A 15,869-nucleotide genomic window follows, 5' to 3' on the forward strand; every position below is an offset into this window, starting at 1 on the left:
TTTAGAATTGTTTCGAATTTTCCAACATTATTTTGCATAGTATTTTCCTATAACTTGACCATTGTTTATTACTATGATCTCCTTCTGAAATTTGCTGTTACTGGTAAAACAGATGAGCATCTCTTCTGCAATATGGAAGAGAACGGTAAAAATATTTTCATCCATTATCTCATTCTTGCAACAGGTATTTATTGAATGTCTGCCCTGTGGGATTTGAAAAGCACTTAGACCCTGACCTTCCTTCACAGAAGGGTATATGCCAACAAGTAAACTTGCAGTTGCTCTGTAATCACTCCGTGCTCTGAGGAAAGAACAGAACTGGGAGAGCATATGGCTCACGTTGGGGAAGGGCCTCCTGGAAGGCTTCTTGGAGGAAGTAAAGTCAAAGCCACAATCTGAGGGAAGGGCATCACGCAGGCAGGTAAATGCAGGTTGGGAGGTTAGTTTTCTGGAAAGAGGATATGAAGTGCAGAGTTTGGTTGGGCAGAAGTAGTTGGTACTTTCAGGCATCCATTTACCTGTGTCTTTGTTAGTCACAAAATTTTAATTCTGTCCAGACTCGTGAGCCCTCGAATCATTGATATCATCCTGTAAATGAAAATTAAAACTAAAATTCATTGAAGCAAGCCAAAAAAAAAAAAAAAGGCAATATGAACCTTGGTTGGCAGACTAGTGTCTCCTGTTGTGCTGTTCAGTCTCTCATGAAAGTTGGTAGGTGAACATAGCAGACGATGATTTAAACTGATGCATCTGTTTTGAAATAGCATATCTAATCTTCTGCTCCAGAAGATGTTCACAAGGGTTGACAGCAAACGCTAATACATATTCATAACCAATAGGCTTCGTAACCAAGGGAAATTGAGGCAAGTGCAACAGAATGCAGCATGAGACAGCAGCATGTTAATTTTAAATTTAATTATAGAGATGGAGGAAAGAATGCATTTTGATAGTGTACACTCATTCAGCTGTCATGGAACATTACCCCCAAATCATGCCAAATATTTGACAAGAAGAAATAGTATTTTGGGTGAAATGCTTGATAAAACTAGCAGGTTCTGGAGAAAATGAGACTCTGAAACCGTATTAGAAACTATTTTTCATGTAGAGAAAAAAAAAAGCATTGCAGAATTTTAACGATAGGAAGTAAAAAAAAAAATAAAAAGCTTTCAAACTCAGGAAAGTTTTCTGGTCTATAGAATATTTTCAACATGCGTAAATGCTAAATTCAGTTTGAGGAGCATGCATCTTGTCTTGTTCAAAGCTGATACCGAATGCTTCAAATAGTATTTGGCATGGAGCAGTTGCTTGATAATTATCTGTTGAATATGAATATGAATGAATAAATAAACCTACCCCATGCTACTTTGTCTGATGTACAAGTTCAATATATATTTATTAATGAATAGATCAGTGGATGGATGGATGGATGGATGAATGGAAATATCTGCCTAAGCCAACTCACATTTTGTTTTTGTTTTTGCTTTTAATTTTTTTTAATGTTTATTTATTTTTGAGACAGAGAGAGACAGAGCATGAACAAGGGAGGGGCGGAGAGAGAGGGAGACACAGAATCTGAAGCAGGCTCCAGGCTCTGAGCTGTCAGCACAGAGCCCGACGCGGGGCTCGAACTCACGGACCGTGAGATCATGACCTGAGCCGAAGTAGGACACTTAACCGACCGAGCCACCCAGGCGCCCCATGCCAACTCACATTTTGGCATTAATTCACAGGATTCATTACTCACCAGTGAATGGTGGCAGTGAACTTTGGGTCAGTGACATGTTAACCCACTGCTAGCTTTGACATGGGAGAAAATACCTAGATTTCTGAGGAAATTGGATTGTCAGTCTCTCCATAGTTTTTAACTGGCACTTGTATTCTTACCTCGGGCAAATCCTTATTTACAGAGCAGGGAAAAAAGGGGAAAAAATTTATTTCCCTATTTCATTAAAAAATATTGCTACAGGAAAAAGTTAAGGAAAAAATAAATATAAATAGCATTTCTAAAAGTTGGCAGAATTTAAAAGAAGGAAGCGTCTGCTTTAAAAATGTATTGCTTTGGGGCGCCTGGGTGGCGCAGTCGGTTAAGCGTCCGACTTCAGCCAGGTCACGATCTCGCGGTCCGGGAGTTCGAGCCCCGCGTCAGGCTCTGGGCTGATGGCTCGGAGCCTGGAGCCTGTTTCCGATTCTGTGTCTCCCTCTCTCTCTGCCCCTCCCCCGTTCATGCTCTGTCTCTCTCTGTCCCAAAAATAAATGAAAAATGTTGAAAAAAAAATTAAAAATGTATTGCTTTGTTTTGCCAGCAAGTATGTGAACGTTTAGGCTTATTAGAACTTTTTTTTCAGCAGCCAATTGGTGAGTCTTAAGAGGAATGAGCTCAGTGGGGGTTTTGGGTATAGACAATCTCATACTTTACTGATGGAAATGTAAATTTGTTCAACTTTTTGGAGGAGGATTTGGCAAGATATATCAGATGCTTTAAGAATATTTAAATTCTGACCCAGCAATTATGTTTCCAGGAAATTTCCCTCAGGAAATAATTGGACAAATAAGCAAAGACATATGTGTTGGGATGTTTATTGCAGGACTGTTTATATAAAACAACAAAGCATTGGGAACAATTGAAATTTTTACTACTGTGGGGCCATAAATTGCATATCTTCTCCATAGAATATTGTGCAGCTGTTAAAAATGATGGTAAAGACCAACCTATGTTGCACAAGGCAACCTTCATGATATGCTGTAACGTGGAAAAGCAGCACACAGATACATATATCATGACACCATTTCAGAAATAATACACAGGTATTTCTATTTCTGCCCAGAAGAAAATCTGAGACGTTGATGGCATTATGGAGGATTTTAATTTTGATGTTATTTATATTTTCTATTTTCTATAGTACACATGAACTATTTTGTGCAAAAAAATGATTTTACAAATGTATTGGCACACTTACACGTTACTAATTGAAAGCACATGATCGCTTCTTAATTTAAAGAAAGGCTGTCAAGTTTCTTACAAAGGGTATATTTTTGGAGGTTTGCACTTAGGTTTTAGTGCTTAGTTTTGACATAAGTTATAGTGAAATCCAAATCTTACAAATCTCAAAGGCTGGAGGAAGTTTTACAGAGCTTCTTTTTTTTCGTGCTTCTTTTTTTTTCTTCTTCTTTTTTTTATAAGAATAGCTTATGAGAACTGAGTGTATCTGCAGAAAATGCTTTCTAGGCAAAAGGAAAGGATTTTTCGAATATTCTTTGAAAGGTTTTCAGGCAGACAGGAAGATTTTCTAAATGTCTAAAGTTGTGCCCACTGAGATAATCAAGCAGACATCCTGAGTATGTTAGCTTTTTTGCAAGAAAAGTTGGAAGCAATACTGGGTTGTTTTTGTTTTTGTTTTTGTTTTTGTTTTTTTATTGCTCAATAGTTACATAGACATAGCGAAATAAATTTACAAGCATTATCTTAGAAGAGCTGAATGAGAATATGTTTTCTAATAGAGCAGACATTTTTCACGTTTATTATAAGAGAAGTTTCAAAAATACGGGGGTATTAATTTTTTACCTCAAAAAGAACCAGACAGATGGGGTGCCTGGGTGGCTCAGTTGGTTAAACATCCAACTCTTGCTTTTGGCTCAGGTTATGATCTTGCAGTTGGTGAGATCGAGCCCCTTGTTGGGCTCTGTGCACTGACAGTGAGAGGCCTGCTTGGGATTCTCTTCTCTCCCTCTCTCATCTTCTCTCTGCTCTCCCCCACCCCAGAAAAAAATAGAAGTGAAAGGGTATACTTTCAAAATCTGTTAGGAGTTTTTGTTTGGAAAGTCTATATTCAAATTGGAACAAATGTCTACCAGAAGAAGGTTTTATTAAAGCCATACTTTTTACTAAAGCCAAATTAAATTTTCAACTGAAGGGACTGACAGTTAATTATTTTAGGCTGTATGTTTTATAATGAAATAAAATTTCCTAAATTCTTTATATTTCCCTAGCTATATTAAATATATGCTTGTGAACTTAGGTTGATGTGGATGTGTCTTCAACAATAATAACTTAAAGTTGTAATAAAATTATTTAATGTAAAGAAGGCCTATGTGCAGATTATCTTATTGGACCTTCATACAAACCCTGAGAGATGTTATGACTGACTTGTGGGCCCACAAATTTTAGGTAGTGAATTCAAGCATAATATTCAGATGTTAACTAAATTAGTATTAATTTAGATATATACGTATACTTAAACACATATACATGTATTTTTTTCCCCAAAATGACTCAAAGGTATGTTATTTTGCCACTGAGTACTGAATCTAATACAGATTGAGAGTTTATAGCAACCAAATCATGGTATATGGAAGCTCATTTTTAGATTGAAGGATTATTTTATCTTTCTTCCTGTGGAGTTACCTTCTGCCAAGAAGCCCAGGATAGGAACCTCTGGCTCACCTAAAGTTCATAAAGTAGCAGTTGAAATGGCTCATGACGAGGTACAGGCTACAGTGAGTCACAATGACAAGATGTTGGTCTTGTATGCATGAAATGGTCTTGGGCTCTGGAAACGGGTAGGTAAACTTTACTTTCACTGGGCTCACTTGGAACAGTTTTGTATTTGAGGAAGACCAACTGACACGGTGTATACAGTTGCTATTTCGTATTAAGCCCCAAACTAGCATCTGCTACCCCGATGGCAATGGTCACAGAAACTGAGAACTTCGCATAATCCTGTTAGTAGAGTCTCCTTCACATAATCTTCGGGCCGCTGAGAAGTCTCTTAGAAGCTAATTAGCAACTAGCCCCTCCTGATAGATAGGATCAGTTTACTAAAATTAGTAATTATGTACACCTCCAAATCCTTACACACACACACACACACACACACACACACACACACACACACACACATCAACAAATGAATTTAGCTAAATCCTTAGAGAAGACTCATTGCTGGTGTGAAGTCCTTCTGTTCTTTAAACTATTTAGCAGGGAATTAACATTTCTTGGGTATAAATGTGTTGTACTCACATTAAATGATCCCATGTGGTCTGCATAAAATATCAGCTAAGCCTGGTAACAACCCTAACAGTTAGTTATTATTATCTCTATTTACTTTTCAATGTTTATTTATTTGAGAGCACATGTGTGTGCATGTGTATGAGTGGGGGGGAGGGGCAGAGAGAGAGAGAGAGAGAGAGAGAGAGAGAGAATCTCAAGCAGGCTCCACTCTGTCAGCACAGAGCCAGACACAGGCCTCATTCCCACACACCCATAAGATCATGGCCTGAGCTGAAATCAAGAGTCAGTCACTCAAATGACTGAGCCACCCAGGCACCCCTTATTGTCCCTATTTAGAGGTACAGTAACTGAAGCTAAGGCTTAGACCTCCAATTGCACACCTACACTCTCCCTACCACAGTGTGCGATGAGTATAATATAATGGAATGAGTGAATTAATTCTAGTACCAGAAGATAAGTGGGAACCACTGATAAAATGAGAATTAACTGTGAGGTTGAAGTTAATGCAAATGTGCCTTTAAGTTTATATAAAAGATCACATACTTTCTTGTACATTTAATTTATTAAAGCTGGCATATAATAGAATTAATAAACCACATACTGATCAAAGCATAATGCTTCTTGAAACAAGTTGGGAATTTTTAATAGCAAATTCGTTTTTTTCTTTTTTTTTAATTAAAAAAAATTTAATGTTTATTTTTGAGAGAGAGAGAGAGACAGAACACAAGTGGGAGAGGGACAGAGAGAGAGGAGACACAGAATCCAAAGCAGGCTCCAGGCTCTGAACTGTCAGCACAGAGCCCAACGTGGGGCTTGAACCCATGAACTGTGAGATTATGACCTGAGCCAAAGTCAGACACTTAACAGACTGAGACACCCAGGTGCCCCAATAAAAGCAAATTCCTAAATTTTAACCAAAGGTATGGCAAAAACTGGTTTTATTTTCAAACTTAAATCACTGAACAATAATAGAGCTTCAGGTATATTATATAGTTGCTCTTTTCTGTCAAACTTCATAAATTGGGAGTATTCCTCAAATCTCCCAGTGCAGAGTGACATTATCAATGTGTAGAAAATTATAAAGGTTATTGTGTATGTTACTTTGGGGAAGACAGTTTGTTGTCTTGTTTATGGTCTAGTTGTAATTCCATATTTTAGAATATAAAAAAGACTCATTTTGGTGTTTATCAATCAAAACAGTTTCCTGTTCTTAGAAATAAAAATAAATCACTAACTCATGGGAAGAAAATACTCTGAGATTCAGCTTTAAAATGTTTTAAATGTAACATAATATAATAACATAAATATGCAGCCGATTGATGTCATTATAGAACAGTTTAAAATAAAACTTTTGCTCAACATTGACTTAGCTTTCAGAAACAGTTTGCAGTCTTGGCTCAAGTGGAGTGGTTTTAGGATCAGATTTCTTTCTCCACACTTAAAATCTGGGTCACTGAAAATTTTCCATCTCTCTAAATGTTTGGGGCTAAAAATAATTTAACAAACAAAAGAATGATGGACTTCTGAGTAGTTCAAAGGGATGTATACCAATTATTTCTCAGAAAGTTAATTTAATTAAGTTAAAAGCCTAGACCAAATTCTTGACTTGGTCAAGCCTAGACCAATTCTTGACTACTTAGTTTTTGCTCACATGATACCTCACTTGATTTTTTTTTAAGATGTCATATTTTTAGAGTAGTTTTAGGCTAACAACAAAATTAAGGGGAGGGTACAGAGATTACCTATATACTCCCTACCCTGAAACATGCATAGCCTCCCCCATTATCAACATCCCCAACCAGAGTGGTACATTTGTGACAGTTGATGAACCTACATTGACCTATCAAAATCATCCAAAGTCCATAGTTTACATTAGGATTCACTCTCGGTGTTGTATATTCTGTGGGGTTTGGACAAATGCATAATGATGTATATCCACCATTATGGTATCATTCAGAGTAGTTTCACTGCCCTGAAAATCCTCTATGTTCTGCCCATTCTTCCCTCCCCCACTCCTCCAACCCCTGGCAACCGCTGATTTTTTTACTGTCTCTACAGTTTTGTTTTTTCCAGAATTTGTTGGATTTGGAATCATACAATATGTAACCTTTTTCAGAGTGGCTTTTCTCATTTAGTACTATACATTTCCAGGTCTTTTCATGACGTGATAGCTCGTCTCTTTTTAGCGCTGAATAATATTCTATTCTCCAGACATGCCTCAGTTTATTTATCCATTCACCCATTGAAGGACATCAACTGGGTTGCTTCCAAATATTGGCAATTATGAATAAAGCTACTATAAACATCTGTGCAGTTTTTTGTGTGTGGACATAATTTTCAGTTCATTTGGGTTAAGACCAAGGAGTGTGATTGCTGGATCATATAATAAGAATGTGTTCAGCTTGGTAAGAAACCACCGAACTATCTTCCAAAGTGTCTGTCTGAGTTACATTCCCATCAGAAATGTATGAGAGTTCCTGTTCTAGATCCTTGCCAGCATTTGCTGCTTCAGTGTTCCAGATTTTGGCCATTCGAATAGGGTGTGTAGTGATACCTTGCTGTTTTAATTTTCATTTCCCTGATGACATATGATGTTCTTTTCATATGCTTATTTGCCATCTGTATCTGTATATCTTCTTTTGTGAAGAATTCAGTAAGGTCTTTGGCCCATTTTTAAGTTGGGTTGTTTTCTTATTAAATTTTAAGAATTTTTAAGACATATTTTGGATGAGTTCTCTATCAGATATATCTTTTGAAAATATCTTCTCCAAGTCTATGGCTTTTCTTCTCATTCTTTTCACATTGTATTTCACAGAGCAGAAGTTTTCAATTTTAATGAAGTCTATGAATTCTTTCTTTTATGGATTATGCCTTTGGTGTTGCATCTAAAAAGTCATCTCCAAACTGAAGGTCATATAACTTTATTTCTATGTTATCTTCTAGAGTTTTATAGTTTTGTGTCTTACATTTAGGTCTGCAATCCGTTTTGAGTTAATTTTTCTGAAGGGTGTAAGGTCTGTGTCTAGATTCGTTTTTAATCATGTGGATGTCTGTTTATTCCAGCACCACTTGTTATAAGTATTATCTTTTCTCTATTGTATTGCCTTGGACCTTTTTCAAAGATCTATTGACTATATTTATATGGGTCTATTTCTGAGCTCTCTGTTCCATTGATCTTTTTATCTGTTCTTATGCCAATAACGCACTATTTTGGTACTTACTGTAGCTTTATAGTAAGTCTTGAAGTCAGGTAGAGTTAGTCCTCCAACTTTGTTCTTGTCCTTTAATATTGTGTTAGCTCATCTGGGTATTTGGCTTCTCCATATAAACTTTAGAATCAGGTGGTTGATATCCACAAATAATTTTCTGGGATTTTGATTGGAATTGCAAAGAATCTATAGATTATTTATGGAATAATTGAGATCATAACAATATTGAATCTTCCTATCTTGGATCTTGGAATATCTCCATTTATTTATTTCTTCTTGATTTCATTGATTGGAGATTTGTAGTTTACCTTGTTTAGGTCTTATACATATTTTGTTAGATTTATATTCATTTCATTTTTCTGGTTACTGATATAAATGGTATTGTGTTTTTAATTTCAAATTCCACTTATTTGTTGTTGGTATATAGCAAAGCAATTGACTTTTATATATTTTCCTTGTATCCTGCAGTCTTGCTGTAATGGCTTATTAGTTCTAGGAGTTTATTTGTTGGTTCTTTCAGGTTTTCTACATAGATGATTATGTCATCTGTGAACAAAGATAATTTTATTGATTCTTTTCTAATCTTTAAACCTTTTATTTTCTTTTCTTGTCTTATTGCCTTAGCTAGAACTTTCATTATGATGTTAAAAAGCAATTGTGAGATATCTTGTACCAGATCTTAGTAGGAAAGCTTCCAGTTTCTCACCATTGAGTGTGATGTCAGATGTCCATTTTTTTTTTTTGCAGATATTCTTTAGTAAGTTGAGGAAGTTCCCCTCTATTCTTTGTTTACCTAGAGTTTTTATCATGAATGGCCATTGAATTTTGTCAAATGCTTTTTCTACATGTATTGATATATCAATTAATTTTAAAAACAATTTTATTGTAACTGATATTGCCATATCCACTTTACAGATGGGGAGAGTAAGCCTCAGCACTGAAGTAACTTTCCAGAAGTTCCTACAATTACTGGTGGAATTAGGGTTAAATCTGCAATTACTTGACTTGCTCTGCAATATGCTTCCTCCCAGAGCTTACTATCAATCCTGACTCTTTGACTCTAAGGTAGTAGGAAAAGTAGATTTCTCATCATGAATCTCACCAAACTAAACAACCTATTAAATAGTAAAATATATACTTATTTGAAATATTATTACTTCAAATAATAATAATAATGATATAGTATTATTCTCTTTATTCACAGATTTTGTATTTGTGAGTTTGCCTACTTACTAAAATTTATTTGTAACCCCAAAAATGAATCCTGAAAACACTTTCATGGTCATTCACAGACATGTACAGAGTGGCAAAAGGTTTCTGCCTCCAATGTTCATATTCCAGGATGAGGTCAAACAACATAACACTCTACCTTTTTATTCTAGCACTCACACTGCAAACAAGCGTCCTACTTGAGGTCTACTAATACCAAGTTCATTTTGCATTTTTTGTTTTTGTTGGTTATTTCACTGTTTAAAATGGTCCCCAAGTGTGGTGGTAAGGTTCTGATTAGTGTTCCTAAGTACAAGAAGGCTATGATGTGGGGTCACCTGGGTGGCTCAGTCTGTTAAGCATCTGACTTTGGCTCAGGTCGTAATCTTGCAGTTTGTGGGTTTGAGCCCCGTGTCGGGCTCTGTGCAGACAGCTGAGCCTGGAGCCTGCTTTGGATTCTATGTCTCCCTCTCTCTCTCTCTCTCTCTACCCCTCTCAGCTCATGTTCTCTCTATCAAAAATAAACATTAAGAAGGCTGTGATGTGCCGTATGGAGAAAATACAGGTGTTAGATAAACTTTGTTCTATTGGTCATGAATTAAATATTAGTAAGTTAACTTAATATGCTAAGTTAAGTGTCTTTCAACAGAAACACACAAAACAAATTATGAATTGATCAAGTGATGAAAATATTGTGACCAAAGGGTCATAGAAACATAACTCTGTATTTCGTCTCTGAACTATGGTTCAGTAGCTGCTAATTTAGTATTTGCAAAGACTTTATAGAGCATAAGTGCCACTCATCACAAAAATCAAACATATGTGCTTTTACTGTAATGGTGTACTTGTAATTTCACTGTAATGGTGTATTTACCAAAGTGGACTGCTTGCTTATGGATTAAAGTTTCACTGTGGTATAATTTCACTGGCTGTGCTAAACTCTGTTCATCTATCTTCTGTCAACCACTATACTAGTTTCCTACTGATGTTATAACAAATTAGCACAGACATAGTGGCTCAAGCCACAAGTTTATTATCTTACTTTGGAGGTCAGAAGTCCAAAGTGGGTTCGACAGGGCTAAAATCAGGATGTGTCAGAATTGTCTTCCTTCTGGAGTCTCTAATGGAAACTCTGTTTCACCTTTTCCTGCTGCTGGAGGTGTTTGCCTTCCTTGGAACATAGCCCCACGTTACTCTGACTGCTGCTTCCATCATGATATCAAATCATTGACTCTCCTGCCTCCCTTTTCCAGTTATAAGGACATTGGTTATTGAGAATGTCAGCTTGTAGCCCTGTCAGTTATTTGCTCCCCAGCCCAAATTAACTTAAGTATAGTTATAAAGTAAAAGACAATTTTTTTTTTTAAGCTGGGAAGACTTGCTGATTAGGTCCACATTTGGGTGTGGTATGGTACAATGCCCTAGTACTTACGATGCTTTCACTATCATCTTGTTTTCATTCCTATTTCTAGCCCTCAGAACCATGTCAAACTATTTGCATGTCCAGAGAAGAGTTTATGCAAAGAATGACAGAGATTGTTGGTTGGGGCACAAAGGAAGAATATGGGGAGTTCTTTGACAAAGTGGATGTGGCCCAAGATGGCTTCATTAACTGGGACAAGTTGACTTCATTTATGCTGTTAGCACTTCATGAGAACGATGAACGAGCAAAGGCAACTGTGGTTCCCCAGTGGAAAGACTTTGAACTCCTTCCAACGAAACACAAGGACATCATTCAAAAAGTAATTTTCTTAAAAAGTTCAAGTCGTTATCTGACCATCAGTAAAGAAGGTTTATTAGGAGTCTGGGGAGAGAATTTAAAGCTCCAAGAAACATTTCCCATCACTTCAGATGCCACCAAGCTTAAACACCTGTGGGTGACAAGTATGGTTTCTCTGGAAAATATAAACAAGGTACCAAGTCTTTATAAATAAATTATTGCCTGTAAAAGGGGAAAAATGATAGGATGGGGCTCCTGATCAATATCAAGTATAACACCAGCAGGGACTGAGAGCTTCAGTCCCACTTTGTGCCTCTCATCTGATCTGGAGGGAATGCGAGTAGAGCCAGTGAGCTTCTCAATTTCCCAAACTGTTTTCTTCAGCTCCTTTAAAGGACACAGCTGACAGTGACTCAGATTCTTGGCTCTGTCCCAAATGTGGCCATGCTACATTACTGGCTGGTAAGACGTTTCTGACTCCACAGTTTATGGTAGAATCATGGGTCTATATGAGGCGCTGAGAGGTTATTACAATGCATGGCACAACTCAGTGCAATCACAGGGAACTGCTTATCTGATTTTAACCACTGTTCAATTTCTTAATTCTGATGGGTAGGGCCCACTCAGTACAAATATCCTTATGCAACAGCCTATGAGCAAGATAATGTATTGAAAGGAAAATCAGTGTGTGAGGGAAGGATGAAGATAACTTAAAGAATCCATATTCTTAGTATTTTATATTAAGCAGATGATAAAATTCACTGTGAAAATTTAAAAAAAAATCTTTTAACATTTATTCAGTTTTGAGAGAGAGAGACAGAGCATGAGCAGGGGAGGGGCAGAGAGAGAGGAAGACACAGTATCTGAAGCAGGCTCCAGGCTCTGAGCTGTCAGCACAGAGCCCGACGCAGGGCATGAACCCATGGACTGTGAAATCATGACCTGAGCCGAAGTCGGATGCTTAACCAACTGAGCTACCCAGGTGCCTCTACTATGAAAACTTTTAAATGCACATACAAGCAGAGATAACAGTATTTTTTAAAATTTTTTTTTTTTTAATTTTTTTAAATTTACCTCCAAATTAGTTAGCATATAGTGCAACAATGATTTCAGGAGTAGATGCCTTAGTGCCTCTTATTCATTTATCCCATTCCTCCTCCCCCAACCCCTCCCGTAACCCTCAGTTTGTTCTCCATATTTATGAGTCTCTTCTGTTTTGTCCCCCCTCCCTGTTTTTATGTTATTTTTGTTTCCCTTCCCTTAAGTTCATCTGTTTTGTCTCTTAAAGTCCTCATATGAGTGAAGTCATATGATTTTTGTCTTTCTCTGACTAATTTCACTTAGCATAATACCCTCCAGTTCCATCCACGTAGTTGCAAATGGCAAGATTTCATTCTTTTTGATTGCCGAGTAATACTCCATTGTATATATACCACATCTTTATCCAGTCATCCACCAATGGACATTTGGGCTCTTTTCCATAGTTTGGCTATTGTTGATAGTGCTGCTATAAACATGGGGGTGCATGTGTACCTTTGAAACAGTGTACCTGTATCCCTTGGATAAATGCCTAGTAGTGCAATTGCTGGGTCGTAGGTAGTTCTATTTTTAGTTTTTTGAGGAACCTCCATACTGTTTACCAGAGTGGCTGCACCAGCTTGCATTCCCAGAGATAACAGTATTAAGAACCAATATCTACCCTTGGCCATTTCCAATTCACAGCCAGTCTAGTTAGATCTATATCTCCCCTCTTTGAAATCCAAAACATGCAATTGCTTAATCTGTAAATATTTCATAAAAAATCTCCTTTTTTTTTTTAGCATAACCATGATACCACGATCACATTTAATAACAATTACAATAATTCCTTATTCTCAAATATCCAGTCAAATACACATTTTCTTTTCTTGTAATTTTTTAATAGTTTGTTAATTCCTCATTTGATAGTTTATTTGAATCACGATCTAAATAAGATCCAAACCATTGTGAATTATTGATATGTCTCTTTTGATCTATGTGTTTTTCTCCACCTCTTCTTTATTATTGCATTGTTTTGTTATTGCTATTCTGTTTTTGTAAGAGAAACCGGTGTTTGTTCTTTAAAGTGTCTCAGTCTGGATTTTGCAGACTGTGTTTAGAGGGGGTTGTTTTACATGTCTCCTTGTTCCCCATATTTCCAGTAAATTGGTAGTCAAATCTAAAGCCTTGATCGGTTTCAAGATGGTTTGTTCTGGAATAGGTGTTCCTCAGTCAGGAGGCACAAAATGCCTGGTCTCTCTCTTCTTGGGATGTTGACAGTCATTGCTGATTATTCCTTGATCTATCAATTTATTAGGGGTTGCAAGAGGATGGCATTCTAATTCCATCATTTCTACTTTCTTTATAAGCTGGAATACCTCTATAAAAAGAAATTCCACCTGTCAATTATTTAGTTATAATGTAGTACAAATCATAGAACAAAGGCAGGATGAATGGCTAATTCTTTACTTCTATTTGCCAGTATTCAAAATCCTCTGAAGACGAAAAATGAGCAAAACTATCATTATTGTTATCAATATCATCACAAACTCATGAGTTTAAGCAATTTTATTTGCTTCAGTCCACCGAGTTGCTAACTCATCCTTAAAATTGTACCATCTTTATACACTGGAATGAATACAAGTCAGCTTCTGAGTCTTTTCTGCTATAACTGTGTTAGTCTTTGAAAGCTTCTTTGTTTTCTGGTGTGACAAGCTGTTCCAGGATCATCTTGCATATTTATTATGCCAGAGCCAGAATCCTCCATGTTTCCAAAAACCCAGGGTTTTTGTAAGTGGGAAATAGTAGGCTCTACTGCCTTGAACGTAAAGAAACATCATCATCATTAACTTCCAACGTGATGCACCCTGCTCTATTAATCTTCTCGAGATCACCATGAAGTGGACATTGCTCCTACTTGAAGAATGAGAGACTAGGCAAGGAGAGGTTGTGGAATTTGCCCCAGGTCACACAGAATGCATGTTGTAAGATTTGTATACAGAGGCAGCTTGATTTCAGAACCTGTGTTTCAGAGTCTTTGCTGCCTCTAGAGTGGTAGCTGGACATCATCACATCCAGTCTCTTCTTGCTAAGGATCTGGTGTTAATGTTAACTATATGGGTCACAAGATGGTTCAAGCCCAGATTTTCTTTTATATCTGTGTGCAGCATTCTGTTATTATCATGCAATGTTTATGTTGTTATGTTGTGTAATGATTATGTTGCATTGTTTCTTCTTTCCAGGACTGATAACTAAATCTTAGCCTTTCCTTTGCACTTTTGCAACATAGAAGTTTAAAGAGGGTTGCTTTTTTCTTCTTTCCTCAAAGAGCTTTATTGAGATGTAATTATACAAAATGCACCGCACATACTAAAAATACCCAAGTTGACAGATTTTAATACATTTGTCTACTGTGAAAAATCAACAGTACAATGAAGATAATGAACATAATCATCACGCTCAAAAATGCCCTTGTGCCCTTTTGTAATCTGTCCAACCTCTCCCATCTCCCCTTGTCAGGTAGCCACTGATATGCTGTCACCATACAATAGTTAGCATTTTCTAGATTTGTATATAATTTACATCATATAATGTTTACTCGTTTTGGTCTGACTTCTTGAACTTGGCACGTCATTGGATATATCAGTTTATCTTTTTATTGTTGTATAATATTCCACCATGTGGATATAACATATCCTTACCAACATTTGGTATGATCAGGGTTTTCTTACCCACTTAATTTTGGCCATTTTAATAGGTTTGTATTTGATCTTATTGTGGTTTTAATTCACATTTCCCTAATGACTAATAATATTGAGCTTCTTTTCATATACTGATTTGCTACCTGTATATCCTCTTTGGTGAAATGTCTGTTCAAATCTTTTGCCCATTTTGTTGTTGGTTTTATTTCACTGAGTTTTGAGAGTTCTTTATATATTCTGGATATATACATTTATCAGATGGATGATTTACAAATACTGTCTTACAGCACATGTTTTGTCTTTGTATTTTCCTAACACTGCTTTTGGTAGTATCATTTTCAGATTGTTCATTACTAGGGTATAGAAAAAATAGATTTTTAAAAATGATCTTATATCCTGCAACTACACTGAACTCATTTACTGGTTTTGATCATTTTTTGTTGCTGTTATTCTTTAGGATTTTCTGTGTTTACGATTATGTCATCTACTAACAAAGATAGTCTAACTTCTTCCTTTCCAAACTGGATGCTTTTATTTCTTTTTCTTGCCTAATTTCCCTTTCTGGAAATTGCAGTGTGGTATTGAATAGTAGTGGTGAGAGTGAACATCCTCATCATGTTCCTGATCTTAGGGAGAATACATTCAGTTTTCCACCATTAAGTATGATATCAGTTGTTGGTTCTTTGTATCAAGTTGAAGACGTTTTCTTCTATTCCTGGTTTGTTGAGCATTTTTATCATGAAAATGTGTTAGAATTGGTCAAATGCTTTTTTTGGATATATTGAGAGAATCATATAGATTTTGTCCTTTATTTTATTAATAGAGTGTGTTACGTTGATTGATATTTGTATGTTAAAGTAGGCTTGCTTTCTGGTATAAATATCAGTTGGTCATGGTATGTAATGGTTTTTATATGTTGTTGGATTCTCTTTGCTATTGTTTAGTTGACAATTTTTGCATCTATGTTCATTAGGGTTCTTGATATGTAGTTTTCTTGTATGTTT

At 36.3% G+C, this 15,869-nt stretch overlaps 1 protein-coding gene across 2 annotated transcripts in view; it reads left to right on the forward strand.

Moving 5' to 3' along the window:
* WDR49 (WD repeat domain 49) overlaps positions 1 to 15,869 on the forward strand; it is a 140,492-nt gene that overhangs the window by 10,578 nt on the left and 114,045 nt on the right. For both annotated transcript variants that reach the window (XM_045037304.1, XM_019810469.3), the window contains exon 2: positions 10,899 to 11,339. In XM_045037304.1, coding sequence (XP_044893239.1) covers positions 10,899 to 11,339 — 441 coding nt within the window. The remainder of the gene's footprint in view (positions 1 to 10,898; positions 11,340 to 15,869) is intronic.

Source organism: Felis catus, chromosome C2, assembly GCF_018350175.1.
Source record: "Felis catus isolate Fca126 chromosome C2, F.catus_Fca126_mat1.0, whole genome shotgun sequence".
Lineage (NCBI taxonomy): Eukaryota > Metazoa > Chordata > Mammalia > Carnivora > Felidae > Felis > Felis catus.